Source organism: Thunnus thynnus, chromosome 19, assembly GCF_963924715.1.
Source record: "Thunnus thynnus chromosome 19, fThuThy2.1, whole genome shotgun sequence".
NCBI lineage: Eukaryota > Metazoa > Chordata > Actinopteri > Scombriformes > Scombridae > Thunnus > Thunnus thynnus.
The window spans coordinates 27,412,324-27,431,069 of NC_089535.1; the positions used below are offsets into that span (position 1 = coordinate 27,412,324).

At 39.8% G+C, this 18,746-nt stretch overlaps 2 protein-coding genes across 2 annotated transcripts; both read left to right on the forward strand.

Annotated features, from left to right (window-relative positions):
* The first annotated feature begins 1,628 nt into the window (after positions 1-1,628).
* On the forward strand, positions 1,629-6,459 carry ccdc82 (coiled-coil domain containing 82). Its single transcript, XM_067574981.1, has 2 exons — positions 1,629-2,492; positions 2,670-6,459. Exons 1-2 carry the CDS (start codon positions 1,941-1,943, stop codon positions 2,850-2,852), a joined length of 735 nt encoding a protein of 244 aa, XP_067431082.1. The 5' UTR covers positions 1,629-1,940; the 3' UTR covers positions 2,853-6,459.
* Positions 6,460-11,012: 4,553 nt separating this feature from the next.
* Positions 11,013-14,628, forward strand: thap1 (THAP domain containing, apoptosis associated protein 1). Its single transcript, XM_067574982.1, has 3 exons — positions 11,013-11,203; positions 12,521-12,713; positions 13,427-14,628. Exons 1-3 carry the CDS (start codon positions 11,133-11,135, stop codon positions 13,850-13,852), a joined length of 690 nt encoding a protein of 229 aa, XP_067431083.1. The 5' UTR covers positions 11,013-11,132; the 3' UTR covers positions 13,853-14,628.
* The last annotated feature ends 4,118 nt before the right edge of the window (positions 14,629-18,746 follow it).

Here is an 18,746-nt window from a genome sequence, read left to right on the forward strand (position 1 = left end):
GGAAACCTCACAAAATAAACAGCAATGGTCCCAACACTGAGCCTTGGGGAACCCCACACTTAACCTTCAGTAGTTGTGATTTAACATGACCAATTTGCACATATTGATTCCTATTCTCTAGGTAACTGGTTAGCCAAGAAAGTGCTACTCCTCTGATTCCATATTTTTGAAGTTTTTTTAATAATAAGTCGTGGTCAACCGTATCAAATGCTTTTTTCAGATTTAGGAACACTCTTAAAGCATATTCTTTATTTTCTACAGCAGTTATCTCCTCCACAAATTCCATGAGTGCATATTATTAGTTACTCTGCTAAAAAATTTGAAAAAACAGGAAACCAAAACTGTTTCTGATTGACTTGTTGATCTTGACTTGTTGATTTATGAAAATGCCTCAATGGTGCTCCTCTGTACAACCATCATATCAAACCTGCCCCATATTAGATAAAGGATTTGATTGGCTCAACTGAGGAAAAATCAGCTGGACGCTGTCTGAAAGGGAGGGAGACCGGACGCATCTGCCAGAATAAATAAAACATGAGCTTGCAGATTTGTCTAGTTCCCAGGCTAAGGACTCAGCATAGCTCAAACAATATTCAGAATTAAGAGGGCAAGAATAGAAATTAAATTCATTTGGATTCCTGCACATATACAGTCAGGTCCAAAAGTCTGACTTTTACCTACTGTAGATGTAGATAGAAATGAGCTGGCAGATAAATATGCAAAAGGAGCAACAACAAAAAGAGAAATAAGTATGGTAATAAAATATAGTAAGGCTGAGATTAAAAGTCTAATCAAATCAGAAATGAAAAAGAAATGGCAGGAGGAGTGGGATAGAGGAAATAAGGGTCAATACTACTACAGCATTCAAAGAAAAGTAGGAGAAATGAGAGGAAGCAATAGAAATAGAAAGGAGGAGGACATGATATCAAGGATGAGGTTTGGTCACACCCTTCTGAACAGAACATTAAACACAACCAGAAAAGGCAAGGAGTTGAAGGAGTATGAATGATCTGGAAAAGTGAGAAATGGTGGGTCAAATTAGGACATCTCAATCAGCTATGTTGAATATTATCAAAAAGTATGAATGGGATTTAAAAGTTGAATAAAACTCCCAATGTATGAAAGATGTGGAACAGTGTGAAAAAGTATGAAAATGTGTCAATTTGGACATTCCATCCATTCATTTGAATGAAGCAAAACTGGTGGAAAACATTGAATATTTCAGAAAGTATGAAAGGTATGAGTGAGAAAAATAATATCAACAATGTCCTAATTGAGCTGAATATTTTGATGTTTGAATGAATTTTCTACATTGAATAATGTGGAAGTAGTTGAGTGCTAAAAAGTGGGTGGAATAATAATAAATATGCAGAATAACATAGTGTGAGCAGAGCAGAGCATGTATTTTTATACTGTCCTAAATATAAGCAAGAGAGACTGACACTTAAAATTACACTTCAAAGGTATCACATGACACTCGGTATTCGAGAAATGTTGTAGGGGTGTTCAGGTTATGTAGGGCACAGGGCTATTTTTGAATTTTTAGGAAACACAGAAATTAATAGGAGAATTTAATGTAATAGTGTACTCCACACTCCAATACAGAAGGTGGCGGTAATGCACCTAAAAGCTGTTTGCTAACCGCCATTAAAAAACAGAAGAAGAAGCAGGAGCCACAACAATAACACGCAGCTAGCAGCGCTGGCATGAAAACCCAAGAAATATCTCGTTTTTAGGTCGTAATTGTTACAGTAACATATACAGACTGACTGCTTCGGTTCACAGATTGAAACAGCGTCTCCACGCAGGTGAATTTAGGTGCCGTGCAGCGTTTTAAACACAGCAACACGCCGTTGTTGTGACGCGCAGACGGTAGACGGTTAGCTTGTTGACTGTCCGGTTCCGTTTCATGTCACTGGTCTCCGGTACCGCGCGCAGATATGGAGAGCTTATACAAGCGGAAAATGTTCGCGTCCATGCGGAAAACCAAAGTGGACGCGTCCAAGAAGCGGCAGATTGGCCTGCCCGCTTCTATCCTGGACGACAGTGACGAAGGCTCCTTCTCGTCCTCCTCGTCCGGATCCCAGTCCGACTTCCAGAGCTCCCCGGAGGAGGACAGCGCAACAGAGGACCGGGGCCGGAGCGACTCCGGAGCCACGTCCAGCGACGACAGCCGCTCCGTGACCCGCAGGAAGCGCTCGTTCCTGGGAGGCGACGACACCTCCTCGTCCTCCAGCACCGGGGAGGAGGACGACGACGAGGAGGAGGATGAGGACGAAGAGGAGGAGAGGAGCCAGCCGAAGAGGCTAGTGCAGCCCAGGAAGCGGAGCAGGTTGCAACGGCAGGACGAGTCGGACTCGGACCATGCGGAGGAGAAGCGGAGAGAGGAGGCGGAGAAGGCGAAGAGGAGGCAGAGACACAACAAGCTGCTGGCGCTGTCCCGGAGGATGAAGGCCCGGGTCCCGAGCCGGAGGAGGAGCCGCCTCAAGCAGGTACACCTCCGGACCCCAATCACACACTCTCTCCTAACTTAAGACTGAAAACCGCTTGTTGATATCAAATAATCATAACATTCAAAGATGATCTGTCATGATTGAGCTGCTCTCACAAAGATTAGTTTAAGTTAAACCTGACAGTTTAAAGTTTACAACATGTGTTTGTATTTTCAGGATGCAGGTGACGAGGAAGAGTCTAAAGATGCTGAGGATGAGGCCGGTGGAGATAAAGATGGAGACGGAGGGAAAAACGGCAGCAAGAAAGAGGCAGCAGGAGGTGATGGAGGAGGGAGAGAGGAGGAGAAAGACGATGAGGAGGAGGAGGAAGAAGAAGAGGAGAAAGAGGGGAAGAAATAAGAGAACAGAGGAGGAGTTTGAATGTGAAAAACTAAAGACTTTTAATGATCTGAAAAACTTTTTTGGTTTATACAGTTTTTTTTCTCCTGCAGCGCTTAAAGTGGGAAACAAAAACACTAAGAGCTGGAGCTGCAGGCTTTTCATGGTCATATCTTGTTGCTCTAGGAACAGATATTGGTGACATGCAACAAAAAGATGCACAGAGGATCTGGAGAGCCTTACTGAAACGTTACAACGCATTCTGCCAAGGAATTGGAGCCTGAAACGGGACACAGCTTTAGAGAGGGAAAAGTGGCTGATGGAGATCCTACTGCAGGTTCAGTGTTTGTTAGTATCTGCACCTGCTGATCCACTGATGTGTCAACTCCATCACCCGAAATCACAAATCCCAGATGATGATTTCAGACATATGTTGTGTCAGTGTTATACAGGAAGATTTTCACAGGAAGATCATTTAGCCATTATAGAATTACTCTTTATTAGCTGCAGCTGATCTAATCAGCTCCTGCTCATTTTAACCAGAGAAAGCGACAGTTAGCTCTAAATGAGAAGCTGCTGCTAATGAAGAACAGTGAGGAGAGATAAAAAGTTCAATGAGTGATTCTTTAGTATCGTACCTTAATGAATCTGGTTACGTTACAGCCCAGGAACCATCCTATTAAATGCCACAGGTTTGACCTTTGAGTTTGTTTGCATGCACTTAAGTAACCGTGTTACTTAGAGAAACCAGGTTATACAGGTAGTTAGAAAAGGCCTTTACATCTATTTATCTAATCTAATCCATGTATAGATGCAGCAAGTCAGTAGTCATGTTTCTCCCCTACCCTCAGCCTTATTTTAGAAGCAGAGCTTTCTTATTTTAACTATATTGGTGACACAAGCTGCTTCCTGGCATTTTTTTTTGTGCGTTAATGTGTCTTAAATCTAAAGTGTTGGTTTCAATTTTAGACAGACGTCGGATTGAAGAATTTAAATACGAGAACTGCCGTGTTACATACAGTATTTGTCATGCACATGTTCATGTGTAAAAAGCTGATTAGTAACCTAGCTCTGCGTATACATGGTAGAGAAATCAGCGTTCTCCAGCAGAAATCTAGTTTTCTAATCCCCTGCCTCCGTTGTGGAAAACAGGAGTCTCATTTATGTTACAATTAAGAAATCATATTACTGCAGAGAGCTGACCGTCAGTTTCTTCAGTGCATGTAAACACATTGATCCGTGCTGGCTCCATGCCACCGCGTCATCTCAAATGACTTTTAAGTTTTAATTTGATAAAGTTTTTTGATACTATCTTTTTAAATTTGGTTAAGAGTCATTTTAGCATCAGTGAAATGCCATGTGACTTATCTTAACTCAAGGTCCACTTACTGGCTTTTGCCTGAGCTTTCAACTGCATCTCACAGTCTTTTCCAGTGAACGGAATTGGCTCAGATGTAAAAAAAAAAAAAAAAAAAAAAAAAAAAAAAAAGGAACATCTAACACTGAAAGAAGAGTGTTAGATATCAGCAGGGACACTGCTCCAGAGGTTTTACATCTCATGTCTCGTAGACCACATCTGTTGGACGTGAAACGGTAACAGACTGTGTCCATAACAGTCCCGCAGAGCATTGCTGTAAGAAACAGCCAATGAGAGGGCACTTAGGGGTCTCGGTTTGTTAGAACGGACTGCAACAGCAGAGCTCTCTGACTGTGACACGTGTGATTTCACAGCTCTGGATGGACAGTGACCGCTGAAGCTTCTGGGTACTGTAGTATTTAGAGACATTGAACATACCCAACTGACAGCACTTTTTTTCCTCTTTCATTTACTTTGTGTTTGATTAAGAGATTAAATCTGGACTCTGGTCCTGAAAACCAGACATATTTTATTTTTCTGTGTTGACATCTCACACACACACACACTCACACAGAGAGAGAGAGATCTCACCTGAGCATTTAGACTGACTGAAGTCAGTCACTTGTATATTTTCTTGTAAAGTAGCTTTTTATTTGTCACAGTTTAAAGGCAAGTTTGCAGAGAGGTCAATGTGTTCTTGTAGTTTTGTCCATCATTTCTGAGTCACATATACTTTTGATTCAGTAGCTTCATAACAGAATCATGGAGATGTATCCATTGTGAGGATTTCCTGCTTTTCTGTGTTTTCTATCATTACAAACGTAATATCTACGGTTTCTGTCGGTCAAACATAAACAAGACATTTGAAGATGTCACTTGTGACTCTGGGAAACTGTGAAGGATATTTTCATTATTTTCTGACATTTTATAGCCTACATAATGAATTGAAAAGAGTTTAATTGATAATGGGGATCATCCAGGCCTATGTAATTGTCCAAAAATTGAGGGACTGCACACATTTTAGGTGTGTCCCCTTTTGTTTATCTCTTCCAAATAGTTAACTAATGAACAAGATGGAGTTAAAATTACAGCAGTAAAGTGTTTTTTGACTTGATGTATGATAAAGACAAGTGAGTTAGTGAGTGATATTCATTCTTGACCTTTGGGAACAGTATATTGTAAAGAGAATCTGAGCTCAAAGGTCCACTAATAGCTTTTTTTCTGGGGACTTTCAGCTGCATAGTTTAGTTATTATGTGACTATTTACATCCAACGCCAAAGTATTAGTAGTGTAGTGAATGTGTACATGTCCAACCTGAAGATATTTGTGTCTCACGGACTTATTTGAGTCTCTGAATGTAGATATTTTCCGGTAAAATGTTTTCCCAACTGACAGGAAAGATTGACAGAAGTATCAAAATAAGATTCAGGCTCGAAAACAAAGAGTCATTTTTTCTCTATTAAATGCTGAATTCGAGATTTGGGATCTAAATGCAGAGAACAGATTGTGGTTTATGTTTTGCACTCGCTGTGAAGAATTTAACAAAATTTGTTCAGTCCTTTCTATAAATGTTAACATATAAATGATAAAGGTTTAGTGTTTCCTTTGTATAGAATCGATTTGGGCAGACCACCCAAAAAACCTTTCTCACACTTTTTTATTTATTTTTTCCTTTCTAAAGGTTGCCAGTGCTGCATTCATGTGCTAAAACATAAATTGGACAAATAACGTCCCTAATCAGACGTTTTGCTCTTTTTTCATATTCCCTTCTTTCCTTCTTTCCTTCTTTCCTCCCTCTGTAATGGTGCGTTTGAGTGCAGTCATATAGATTAGGAAAAAGATGTCCCTAATCAGAAGTTCAGATTTCAGAGGTTTTACAACCGCATATATCAGCCGGTGATAAACTGGGCTGCAAAGAATGTTTTTTATATCTAGAGTTTGTAGTTGAGCAGCAGCTTCAGTCTCAGTTTGAACTTCAGTCTGTTCAAACATCAGCAGGTTCAGTCTGCGGCTGCTCAAACTCAACGTATACAGTATTTAAGAGCTTTGTGGCCTTTTCTGCATCATTTAACTACTGGACTCAGTATGTTATACAGTAATGATGACACACACACACACTCACCCACGTCATACTTGCATATCAGTGCTGTGTGTTATTTGTTTTCGATTGTATTTCTGGTCTTTTGTTGCTGTAAAAGCTCTGCAGACCAACTTGCTCGGTTGTAAACACCTCTGTTATTAATAAAGTTTTTTGTTTGTTTTTTTTTTGACCAGAGATTTTTGTGTTTGAAATTAACACAGCATAACTAGAACTACATTTCCCATGAACCAGTCTGCCCTAAAAAGTACTCCTTTATTTTTATATGTGAAAACTGAGAGGCATACAGAGCTGAGGCCTCAGGACAGTAACGTGAGCAACTTATTTGAACACTTATATAACAGCATTTGGTTCAGCAACTACAGCTGTCACTATGTATATTTGACTTCATAGTCAGCCAAAGATATTGCACTTTTTACCCCGGAAAATCATTCAAATTAAAAATACTGTGGTGTTTACATGTGTATTTCTTTGGTTTGCAGGGGAACAAATGACAAACAGTGGCAAACTAAATTTCATCATTTGTACATCCACATTTCCTCTTTTACCTTTAAACTATATAAATATCTACAAACGTTAACAGCACAGCTGGCACCAGCTGTGAAAATGTACACAACTACAGTATATATTTACAGTATATATACCTTTGTGTTTACTCTATTGCAAGTTTGTTTTATTAATGCAAAATACTGAACATAAATTAACACTTCATTTTTGGAAGTGATTCCAATATACTTTAAATCTTCTAAGCCCAAATTGTGACTAATTTGTTCACACACTTTAATTTTAACGCACAGATTCCTTTGTGCTTTCGATTGAATAATTGTGCACTGACGTTGCACTATTTAATATTATATTTTATGTTCTTTTTTATTTATCTTGTAAAATATGCTTAATGCTTCACAAAAATAATGCAGTGTTGTGTTTATGTTGTGAAGGGTACATGCAAGACAGGATTAATAGGATGAAGGGGATAGAGTATGATAAGTCATGTGCATAAATTATTCATTCAAGAGCATGAGTTTTTTTTTCTTATGACACCTCCCAGACTCTATAAATGAACTATCACATTGACAAAAAATATATAATTATCATAATAATAGTAATAATTTTAAAATTATGTAAAAAAAAAAATCCTTAGCAACCAAGCCTCGTTCATAATTAGCCATAAAGTAGATCAAAACCTAGAATATGGTTCTGTGGCAGACTCAGGCTGTCTCAGGCCAAGGGCAAAAAATATGTTTTCGCCTTTGTGTGGGCACCTTAGAGGGCACTTTCACAGTAATTTTTTTTGTCCTTGAGGGCACGAGGTGTGGCATTTGCCCCCCTCCCTTGAGTCCACCAGTGATATGGCTGGACCATGTATGAAATGCTAGAGGGCTTTTAATTTGAAACAATGGATACAGGAAGTGGCAACCAAGTCCCAGGAAGTGCGCCGGGCTTTGAAGTCAATTTGACATAGTGGCCAAACTGTGGAATTACAACTTCTGGGTCCAACAGGAGCCGCTTGATCTAATTCTTTTATACCCATTCAAGTTAGCTGGAGGGCTAAAATGGAAGTTAGCAGTCTCAGCCAATGGAAGTCTCTAGTGAGCATGCTCTATGGGTGCATGGGGTCCATAGAACGTGCGCTTTATGGAAGACATGTTTCATGTGCGTAATTTCTTTACAGCACCAAGTGGCTTTTTGGCTTCATGCGCTACTGAGCAACTTTCATAGGAATGAACGGGGCCCCGCCTCCGACCTGTATCCAGTTCTCTATATGCATCCATGGCTTTGACTGAAGCCAATTGACTGTGTCCGGAATCACATACTAACATACGCCTACTGCATACTCAATCAGTATGTACTGCGTACTGCCTACTAAATGAACGATTAAGTATGCCAATACCAGCATACTCAAGCAAGACAGTCATGTGACTGCATCATGTGACTGCATCACATGACTGTATCGATAACAACCAGTCTCACCCGGCCACCGGCTCCTCACATCCCCCAAAACGTTGCAGCGAATTTCCAAATGGGCGTTATTTGGATAAACTGACGACATGTTGGGAATCTAAATGGTTACTTTCTCGCCTGAAAAAATATTACAACTTAATAAAGTGACATATTAACATTCCTACAGCAAACAGAAAATTACAACAGCTTAATCTCCACCATCGCTGTGAAATGCATGGCTGTCCAATGGTGTAACTTCATTACTCAGTCAGTGACAGACATTCGTCTTTGTAGGGATGGACCCACTGTTGTGGTCCAGCCAAAAATAATGTACAGCATATTGACTGGGAATGTGCAAATGTTCACAGTATAAACAATATATGTAATGTGAAATAATACAAAGAATACAAATAGTTGCGTTAATGTAACGTGCCATGTTAGATGTGATGAATTCACAGATGTGCAATATAAGCTTATTGAATATAATATGTAATGTACATGGGAGGAATAGAGTCCATGTCAATGGGGGTCCTGGGCCTTGACAATGAGGCCAACTGCTGTGGGGAAGAAACTGTTCTTGTGGTGTAAGCTTTTGGTCAAGATAGACTGCAGCCTCTTGTCGGAGGGGAGTGTTCAAAAAAGTTTATGGCTGGGTGGGAGGGGTCGGCCTTGATCTTTCCTGCTTGCCGCAGTGTCCTAGAGGTGTGCAGGTCCTGCAGGGACAGCAGATTGCAGCTAATCACCTTTTCGGCACAGCGGATGATACGCTGCAGTCTGCCCTTGTCCTTGGCAGTGGCACCAGTGTACCAGATGGTGATGGAGGAGGTGAGGATGGACTCAGTGATGATAGTGTCGAAGTGCATCATCATTGGCTTTGGCAAGTTGAATTTCTTCAGCTGCCGCAGAAGTACATCCTCTGCTGAGGCTTCTTGGTGAGGCTGCTGATGTTCGGCTCCCACTTGAGGTCCTGGCTGATGATGGTTCTCAGGAAGCGGAAGGACTCCACAGTGTCGACTGGAGAGTCACACAGGGTGATGGGGGCGGGTGGGGCTGGGTTCTCTCTTAAGTCCACAACCATCTTCACTGTCTTTAGAGTGTTAAGCTCTGTCAGTGGTAGCAGTACCCCGAAAAAGTTCATGCATGTTATTAATTTTATCACAAATATCATTGTTAAATCTCAAGTAAAAGCTGTTTGAGTCATTCATTAGCTGCTCATCAAAAGTAATGCCATGCAGAGAAACTATACTGCACTTATTGTGTGGATGTATTAAAATTCATGCTATGCATCCAGACTTGAGGTCATAACTAATACATTTGGACTCAGTTTTATTATTATATTCAAGTACTTTGTAATTACAGCATGAGTAGTTTTGTCTCCACTCCTAAAAACAGCCTTTTTAACCCAAAGCAACCAGGCTTGTTATTAATTGGTAAAAAAAATTTAGTTAATCAGTATTATTAGATGAGCCTGAAAGAGAGACCAGTCTGTACAATCAATGCAGAGCAAGAAAATATCTATACAGTCAGGAATTTTAGGGGGAATTCCCTCTGCAGGTAGGGAGGGTCTTATTGATACAGGCAGTAGTTGCATATCAGCTATTCACTTTACTATTAGACAAGAAAACCAGCAAATGTTCACATTTGGGAAGATGGAACCAGTGGATTTATGTTTTTTTTTTCTTAAATAAAGACTTAAACCATCAGTTATCATAATTGCTGATTAATTTTCTGTTGATCACCTAAGCAATTAATCAACGAATTGTTTCAGCTGTCAAAAGTCACATGTTCTTGCACAGCACTCACTGCTGTATGTGACATTTTAGCTCTGCACGGTAGCATATTTTGATTACTAGTTTATCTTACATAAATACCTCTCAGAAACTGGGCCATAGATTTATTTACTAATGTGATACATTTTCATAATCTGTGTCGACACTGATGACATTGACTCATCATTGCTGACTTGGTTTCAAGATGCAACAATGGGAACCAATCACTTCATCAGGTTCACTGTGTAGATTAGAGCTGCAACAATTGGTTGATTGACAGAAAATTTATCTGTAACTATTTTGATAATCAATTAATCATTTCAGTCATTTTTCTTTCTGTCCTCCACCACTCAAAAATGTGTTTTCCTTGCTTTTACTTCACTTGGATGTTTGAGTTTCACTGTGCAGAATGATGTATGTGCAGAGCTTGACACTAGAAGCTTCATCTACTGAAAGTGGAAAGGTTTTTGTACTCATTGTAAATCAGATTTTAAGGGGTGAGCCTACGAGCATGATTTATGACATCACAACTAGGCTAGTTCGGAGGCTAATGGTGGTCTAGTATGCAAGTTACAGTGTGATGTGGACACTTGAAGCCTCCAATGCACATACACTAAGAATGGACTTTACAGTGAAGTAGGATACATCTTGTGTCCAGCAGTTCAACTTTTGAGATGAACAATATTTGCATATTCATAGATTCTGGGTTTTTTAATGAGGGAGAATAAATAGATGGAATTTTACTTTAATGAGGTAATTGTACTTTTTTTTTTTAGGAGAAAACACATTAGACACATTATTATTCCAAGCAGGGTATTTTTAATATAGCTTACAGCATGTCTGGAGGGGATCTTTAAGAAACTATTCAGTGACCAAAACATCAATTCAAAGCGGGCCAAGAACTGACGACCGTCAGATAAAGAGTCTCTGTCTCCCCCCGGTGGACAAACTGGGATATTACAGCGAGCTAAATTTCTGCCAATCAGAGGGGAAAACGTAGGTCATGTGATTGGAAGGTGACTCCGCCATCATTGTTAGTGGCAGTGAAGCCTGTATGGAGGAAATGGAGGAGCAGCAGCGGAGCCCCATGGACTGTTAGTGCGCGTGTCAGTGAGTGTTGTCCGGGGCAGCAGCCATGGTGCAGACGTGCTCAGCGTACGGCTGTAAGAACCGCTACCACAAAGACAAAGAGATCTCCTTCCACAAGTAAGTTCTCTGAAACTGCGTGTTGACTAACTAGCATTAGCTGTCCCAAACGTGATGGATAAGCACTGTGTTGTGCCGTACCGCACCGTGGAGGGTGTCATCCACCAGCCTGCATTTACTAATCAGCTTTTTTAAAGCTGTTTTGCCCATAGTCAGCAGTAGATAGTTGTTAGAATTTGACATTGCATATTTATTGTCTATAGATTTTACTCGTAAAATCGGGTCACAGACAACTCACCAAGCACCATTTTACTGTGATAAACTGAAAGTCTTTTATCAAGTTCGTCCGCTGGTCGGGCAGTCTCCTTCCGCCAGATCAACAAGTTAACTAGCGCCGTGCTTACAGTGGCGATACCTAAACATTGATGCTCAGATGTCAGTAAAACGTAATTTAATCACATTTTCGCATATTTTTATATGCCGAATTTACCCGGACATTATGCATGTTCTTAAAAACACTTGTTTTATATTCGAAAACATGTTTGCGTTCTCCAGAAATACAGAAATGCTAAAGTCCATTAATTCTGATTGGAGTTCGGTTATAGTTCTTCATGTAGCAGCGCTTGTTGGCTGTCAAGCTCATGTTAGCCCAGAGTCTCCTATGCCGGAACAGAGTAAACATGTGGAGACCCTGCAGGTCTGGCCATGTCAGACGAGTTGAACCAGTCTACTAATAACACAAGTTACAGAGCAATACATATTCAGTTAAAATGCTATTTCTCAGACTTACTTTAGCAGCCTGCTGACTCTTTGTCTGTGTGAGACGTTCAGTTCCCTGATAATCCCAGTAGGTTGAACAAGGCAAGAGTTCCTATAACAGGTGAATCTGCTTTTCAAGTGTTTTTTTTTTGTTGTTGTTGTTGTTTTTACTGAGTTCTGTTTGGAGGACTTGATGTTTACCAGGAGAGGATTTCTGATGGAACCAGGCTTCAGCTAACAATTTTGATGTAAAGTTGACTTCCTAAATAACATAGAAGAATAATCTGTTATCAGACCAGTAAGGATGACGGTAATCAGATTCAAGATTATTTTATTGTCATTTCTCACATACAGTGAAATGAAATTCCATTTCTCCCAGACCAAAAACAGTGCACTTATAGAATAAATGATTTAAACAAGCTAAACTGCTTTAAATATAAGATTACTAAAACTATATTAAGAAAGTTTCAGAAACATTAGTAAAGCATTTTATTGTTGTGGAAGTGACTGATGCAATATATAATATTAATCCTACTAAACTAAACAAATCCAGAAGTGATCAAAGTAATAATATGGAATACATTTTTATGCATATTGATTCCTTACCTGATTTTCCAGGTTTCCCCTGGCGCGTCCAGATGTTTGTGGTAAGTGGGTGGCGGCAATGAGGAGGAACAACTTTAAGCCGACAAAGTACAGCAACATCTGCTCGCAGCACTTCACCAAAGACTGCTTCAAGATAGAGTGCAACAACCGAGTGCTGAAGGAGAACGCTGTGCCGTCGCTCTTCACTTTCAACCTCAGCATCAAGGTGAAGTAGGCCACTTCACATATTTTGAGACGTGACTGAAGTACCCTCTCACACAGTCTGTCCCCTGTGACAATGGCAGCCAGTGTTACACTGAAATTAGCCACCGTTCTCCCTACACAATTAAAACGACAGGGAGGAAACGTCTCCAGCGATTTCAACACATATGATCATACAGAAAACACACCAAACAGTTGTAACATTTTATCTGATCCCTGATCAGTTAAATCAGTTGAATCTCTCAGTTGAACTACAGTTACAACTAAAGTGTCAACAAAGTGACAGCTGCATCTAAATCAAATTCAAAGTTAATATCAATAAAACAATACTGTCAATATTTGTCAGAAATATGTCAATTTAAGGGGTTTTATTTTTGCAAGTCCACTTATAACAACCTGTACAGCTGCATCCATCTCATCACCAGTCTGCAGTGGTAGCAGCAAGCTATTAGTCCTGCCTACAGAGCTGTGATTGGTTGATTGTTTCTCCAAACAGGGGAACAGCTGTGAATTCAGCATTGATGTCAAACTCAAATTTTACCTCTCATATTATCCACCAAACCCCCCAAATTCTCAGGTCTCAGGACCAGCTCCAGTCCTCATCAGGATCTCTAGTCTTGTTGTCTTTATTTTAAAATAAGAGGTTGCTCTCATCATTGATACCACCATCTAAAACAAACAAATCCATCCTTGACTTGTGTCTTTTCCGTCTGACAGGCGGAGTCCCTGGAGGATCCGTTCCCCTCAGAGATCCACTTCCCTCTCTCTATGGCTTTGACCTCTGACACAGTGATGGTGGAGGAGGAGGATGAGGATGAGGATGAGGACGAGGAATCTGAGCCCGGGAGGAGCCTGGCCGACATCCGTTTCGACACGGCGTCCGTCTCCTGCGACCACAATTACACGGTGGAGGACTCTGCACGGCAGAAGAAGCGCATCGAGCAGCTGGAGGAGCAGCTGGAGCGTCTGAGGAAGACGCTGAAGACGACGCAGCAGAAGTGTCGGCGGCAGGAGAAGCAGCTCAAGAGGCTGAAGGCGGCTTGCGAGGCACCCAGGACTGTCTGTGAGCCTCCGGCAGCGTTCGGCGAGGGTTACGTGATTTTACCGAAACACATCTACCACACACTCAAAGGCATCGAGTAAAGAGGACGAGAGAAAAGATAGATGAGCGTGATCAAATCTCAAATCTGTCAACAGCAGCCAGGTGGACTGTTGAAGAGCTGTTGAGCGAGGCGGTGAACCCCAAGCTGAGAGCTGAAGGACTCACTTGTCCGGGAACATAAATGCAAAGAAGTGGAAAACTTCAGTTGGTGCATCCAACAAACTCCAACATATATAATTTTCTTTTTATGTTTTCTGTTTGGGCTGCAGTGAAATGACTTGAAGTGAACTCACTATAAATTAATAGTTCAACATTTAGGGTTTGGTTTTAGTGGGAGGCGTATGCTGAAACAATTTCTCGCCAAGCAACAGCCAGGTTGGAGTGCTAGGCAACCAGCGTAGATGTTGCACAGCCGTGTGGATAAACAGTTGTTCATTAAGAAATAGTTCCATTTCTGTTTAAATTCAACAAATGAGATATAACATGTTGTAATTAGTGAGCTTTATAGTTTATTGGTTGAAGTTGGGACAGAGTCAGGCTAGCTTCTTCTTGCCTCAGTAATAGAAAGAAAGCAAACAAGTGTTTCCCAAAATGTTGAACTATTCCTTTAAAGATCCTGCTGTGGGACTTGGGGATGCAATTGAAAATATAGACTTTAACCTCTATCCTGTTTATTTTGTTTGTCTTTAAAGAATTGTTCCTAATAGGAAGAAAACTCCCAACCAAGGATTGTGTGTAACAAATGTTTAAATGTGTAATACAACTGAACACTTTACTTTTTTCACTTTTTTTCTTCACATAAACATGGTTCAAAACATTCTGTTAGTTTTTGTGTGTGTGTGTGTGTGTGTGTATGTGTGTGTGTGTCTTTATACAGCTGATACTGATCAATTAACCATGATGCACTTGATCCGTGCTGGTACTGGTCTTCCAAATCAGCTTTGGACATTGCTAACATATACAATGTGTATATGTGTTAGATTTACGCTGTATTCATAAGCATTCCTCATTAGTAGCACAAGACCATCATATCTTTCTGTCTGTTTGGATTTTTCTCTCAGGAAAAAGCCCTTATTGGACAGTCGATAGTGAATAAACAAACAGGAAACAAATGGGAAGAGAAGCTGGACTTGAACCAGTGACGCTGCAGTCATGTGGTATTTGCTGTAATCATTCAGCTATCAGGGCACTAAAGTCTATCAGTGACATCATAATAATAAAGTCAATCTATAGAGCATTTTTCAAGGTACTCAAAGACACTACATGAGTTTAAAGGATCCTAAAAAGCAAAAAAGACACATTAAAGTCACAAGGTAGCACATAATGTTTAATTTATGAAGAACTGAGCTGAGGTGTAATGAGGAGGCTGGATGTGGAAATGCTCACATGTGATTGAAGCTTAATTCAAGTGTGTGATTGTCTGCTATATATTTGCCATCTAACACTTAAGGGGTTTCTGCTCATGTAATCTGTAGATAAAATATTGAATTCTTCACAACAGTTCGGACAGGTCTGTGTATCCACTAAAAAAGAATCCTGCAGTAAGACAAAATAGCCATAACTGATAAACAGAAAATACTCTGTTTTGGAATTTTAAAACAGATAGACAGAAGTAAAACATATGTATGGTTGTTCTCTTTGGTAGGGTGTGGTTAATCTTTACATTTTTAATGACTGCTGAGGAGGCAGCAAAGTAGACCTGACCTTTGATTATCAGGGTTTAAAAGTGAGTCAGACATCAACTACCCAGCAGCAGAGATACCTCATTATAATATGTGCAATAAAACCCAAACATACATTGTAACATCTTTCCAAAGGCAGTTTCACTCTAAGAGATGGGCGACAAAATCAAATTCCTGTCTAAAAACACACTCTAAAGTTCAGTTGAAGCTAATAATTTCAACAGTTTGAGATTGACAAATCAAATGGCTAATAGACACACTTCAAGCTGATATGGCAACATTATCTTTCATTTGGAGTCGTGTTTCTGTTCACCTGGTGAATGAAAGTCCAATATTCACTCTCTTTTAGCTCTGTTTTTGCTCTCTACCAACTCCTGAGGGAGATATCTGGCTCTTTAGCTGCTAAATGCTCCACTATGTTCACCAGCTAGCTAACAGCTAACTGTGTGTGTTTGCTGTTTGTGGCTGAGAGTGAACCAAAACAGTAAAGTCACAGCCAGACAGCTGAACAATGAGCTGAAACTCTGAACCCTTTAACATACAATTAGTCATGTGATTCATTCTTAATGATTATGATTATTCTTGATTATAGCCGCATTAAGCAGAGATGAATATATCTGTACTGTTATTTAAAGGAATGTGTGGTGAGTGGAGTAAAGCATGACTTAACTTCAGTGTCTGATTTGTCCAACATTTCTATCAGTAACGGTAATAATAACATTTTATTATATTTAATTACTGAGACCTTGGAACATGGTGACATCTCTAAAACTTCTGACAAGAAACAGTCAGATGATCAGGCAGGGTTTAAACTGTTTTAATTGTCATTGTTTATTTCTATGTATTTTGTATAGTCTCTGTGTGTGTTTGTCATACCAACTTTCCTATGTTTCCTATTTCGGATAATAAGTTAAGTTTGCATTTGAATTTTGAAAGGAAGCAGTAGAAGTAAGGATGTACAGACAGACACTTGCTTTCTCTTGTTTTTTTCATTTCCTTCCACATTTCTATTAGAAATTGGACTCTTGACACCACCAATCAACGAGAAAGCACCAACATCACAAATGAAACACATTAATATCACAAATTAAAATAGTTGATCATCACTTTAAATACTGATACTGCTTTTAAACACAGTCAGGCAATTTTTTTTTTACTGAAGATTAGCTAAAACCACATTGTAGCAGAGATACAGTACATGACACTTTATCCTGCAAGACAACACTCAGTGAGCCTAAATTAGTCTACATCCACTTTTTTAACTGGTTGTTAAGAAAATGATAATTTTATTTGTTCAGTTATTTCATTTTAATCCAGCTCGGTACTCCCATGAAACTGTACAACCTTTTCATCTGTAGGGGAAAGAAAAACAGCAGAGACACTTTTGGCCAGCAGGTGGTGATACAGACTGTATGTCAGTAAACTGTGTGCCTGCATCCTCACTTCAGCTCTTGAACAGTCAGTGCACCAACAGGTAAGTAGAAAGAAGTGTGTCCATCTTATTAAAATGCCAACATGCAGTACACTTAACACACTCCAAATACACACTTACCTATGAATACTGCTGTAAGGGGCATGTTGAATCACCCTAAACTGCTTGAAATGTATACAAATGATGTTTGGAGGTGTATCCCACAATGCACCGGGTCTACTCTATTACACTCCATTCCAGTTGATGGTTGTGATGCACTTTTATGCACATTAACACCAAAAAGTCAGTCATGAAGTAGACAACCTGCAAAATCCTCTGAGTCACAGGACTTTTAAGAAGTCAGAAAAAATTAACCTCCACTGGAAGGAACACTTGACCATGAAGACCTACTTCTTCCGAAAGAACTTACTCACCTAAATCTAAACCTTTCTCTCTCTCTAAAAAAGTAAAAAAGATAAATAAAAATTGTCATTTGCACCTGCAGCTTTGTGGCACTTGTGGAATGTGAAACTGAGTGTTGAGGCAGGTTTCCCCTTGATCTACTGTGGCTGGGATTAAACTTAATTTGTACGTCACTTTAGACAAAAGCATCTGTGAAATGGATGGATGTAAATGTTAGCAGCAACTGTGTCTGAACAGATCTCAAACTTTGGTTCAGTTTTGTGTAAATACATTTATCTTTGGTATCCCTTTGATCCCCTTGTGACCTCTCAGATTTCTCTTGAGAACCTTTTAGGGATCCCGACCTCTAGGTTGGGATTTGCTGATGTGTTGATTATATTGTACGCAGTATCAGCTCTCACGTTTGTAATAATAAGTAGCAACATCAGAACCATGAGTGGATATGACATGAGACTAATAAAGAAGTTTTGCATTTTAAACATGTTCAACTATTATGAGTACAGTAAGTGATACACTTAAACAGTTAAAAGTAATTTAAGGCTGTTTCTGCTGCCAAAGCAGAGAGGAGAGAATAGAATAAAGTCTATCTGACCAAAATGTTGTATTTATAATTTACTGGGAAATAATTAACAGCATGTGGATTTTTTTTTCTAATATAATACAACAGTGGGTATACTTTCTATTTCCAATTATCATCACAAAGTCACCTCAAGTTATTCTGAGCTGCAGTGATGAAATAAGAGAGTAAAAGCATCAACACTATCAGGAATCCTGTCAGCAATGAAAAAACTTTATTAATCATTAATAATCATCATTTATTGTGTATTTACTAGGGGTGTGCCTGAATACAAATATGTTATTCAGCAAAGCAGAAATAGTTGGTTGGGACGCTCCATAACCTGTTGTTCCCCTTCTCCTTTCCACAAAGGTAGGTTGTAAAAATAGGCAATTAAAGCTGCAAGCAGCATTGAACGGGCCCTTGCGCCTCCGCGCACGTCAGGCCGCGGTGCAGTCGAAGGGCCTCTGTCACAGGCATGTAGATGTCTTCAGACCCGGGCTGTTTTCAGACAGTGCAAGAAGGAGATAAACATCACTTCCTTTGTCCACTGTTTTGCCCGCTGCTGAGGCTGCTTCGCTGCCATTTTTTAGGGGGCGCTATTCAGCCAGTTTGCATCACTGATGGAATATTGTCATGTAGCCGTGTTTAGGACGGACTCTTATCAAACATGTAACGTTTGGTGCAGACTGGAGCATGTACAATAAAGTTATCACAACTTCCTCTGTCATGGCGAAGCATCAAATCTCAACAGTGTGAGGATGAGAATTTTCTGCAGGGTCTTGCTCACACCTGTGGCATCAAAATTATGCAAGTTTTGGGCCCATTCACTTGATTTTCAATTAGTAAACAGAAAACTCTTG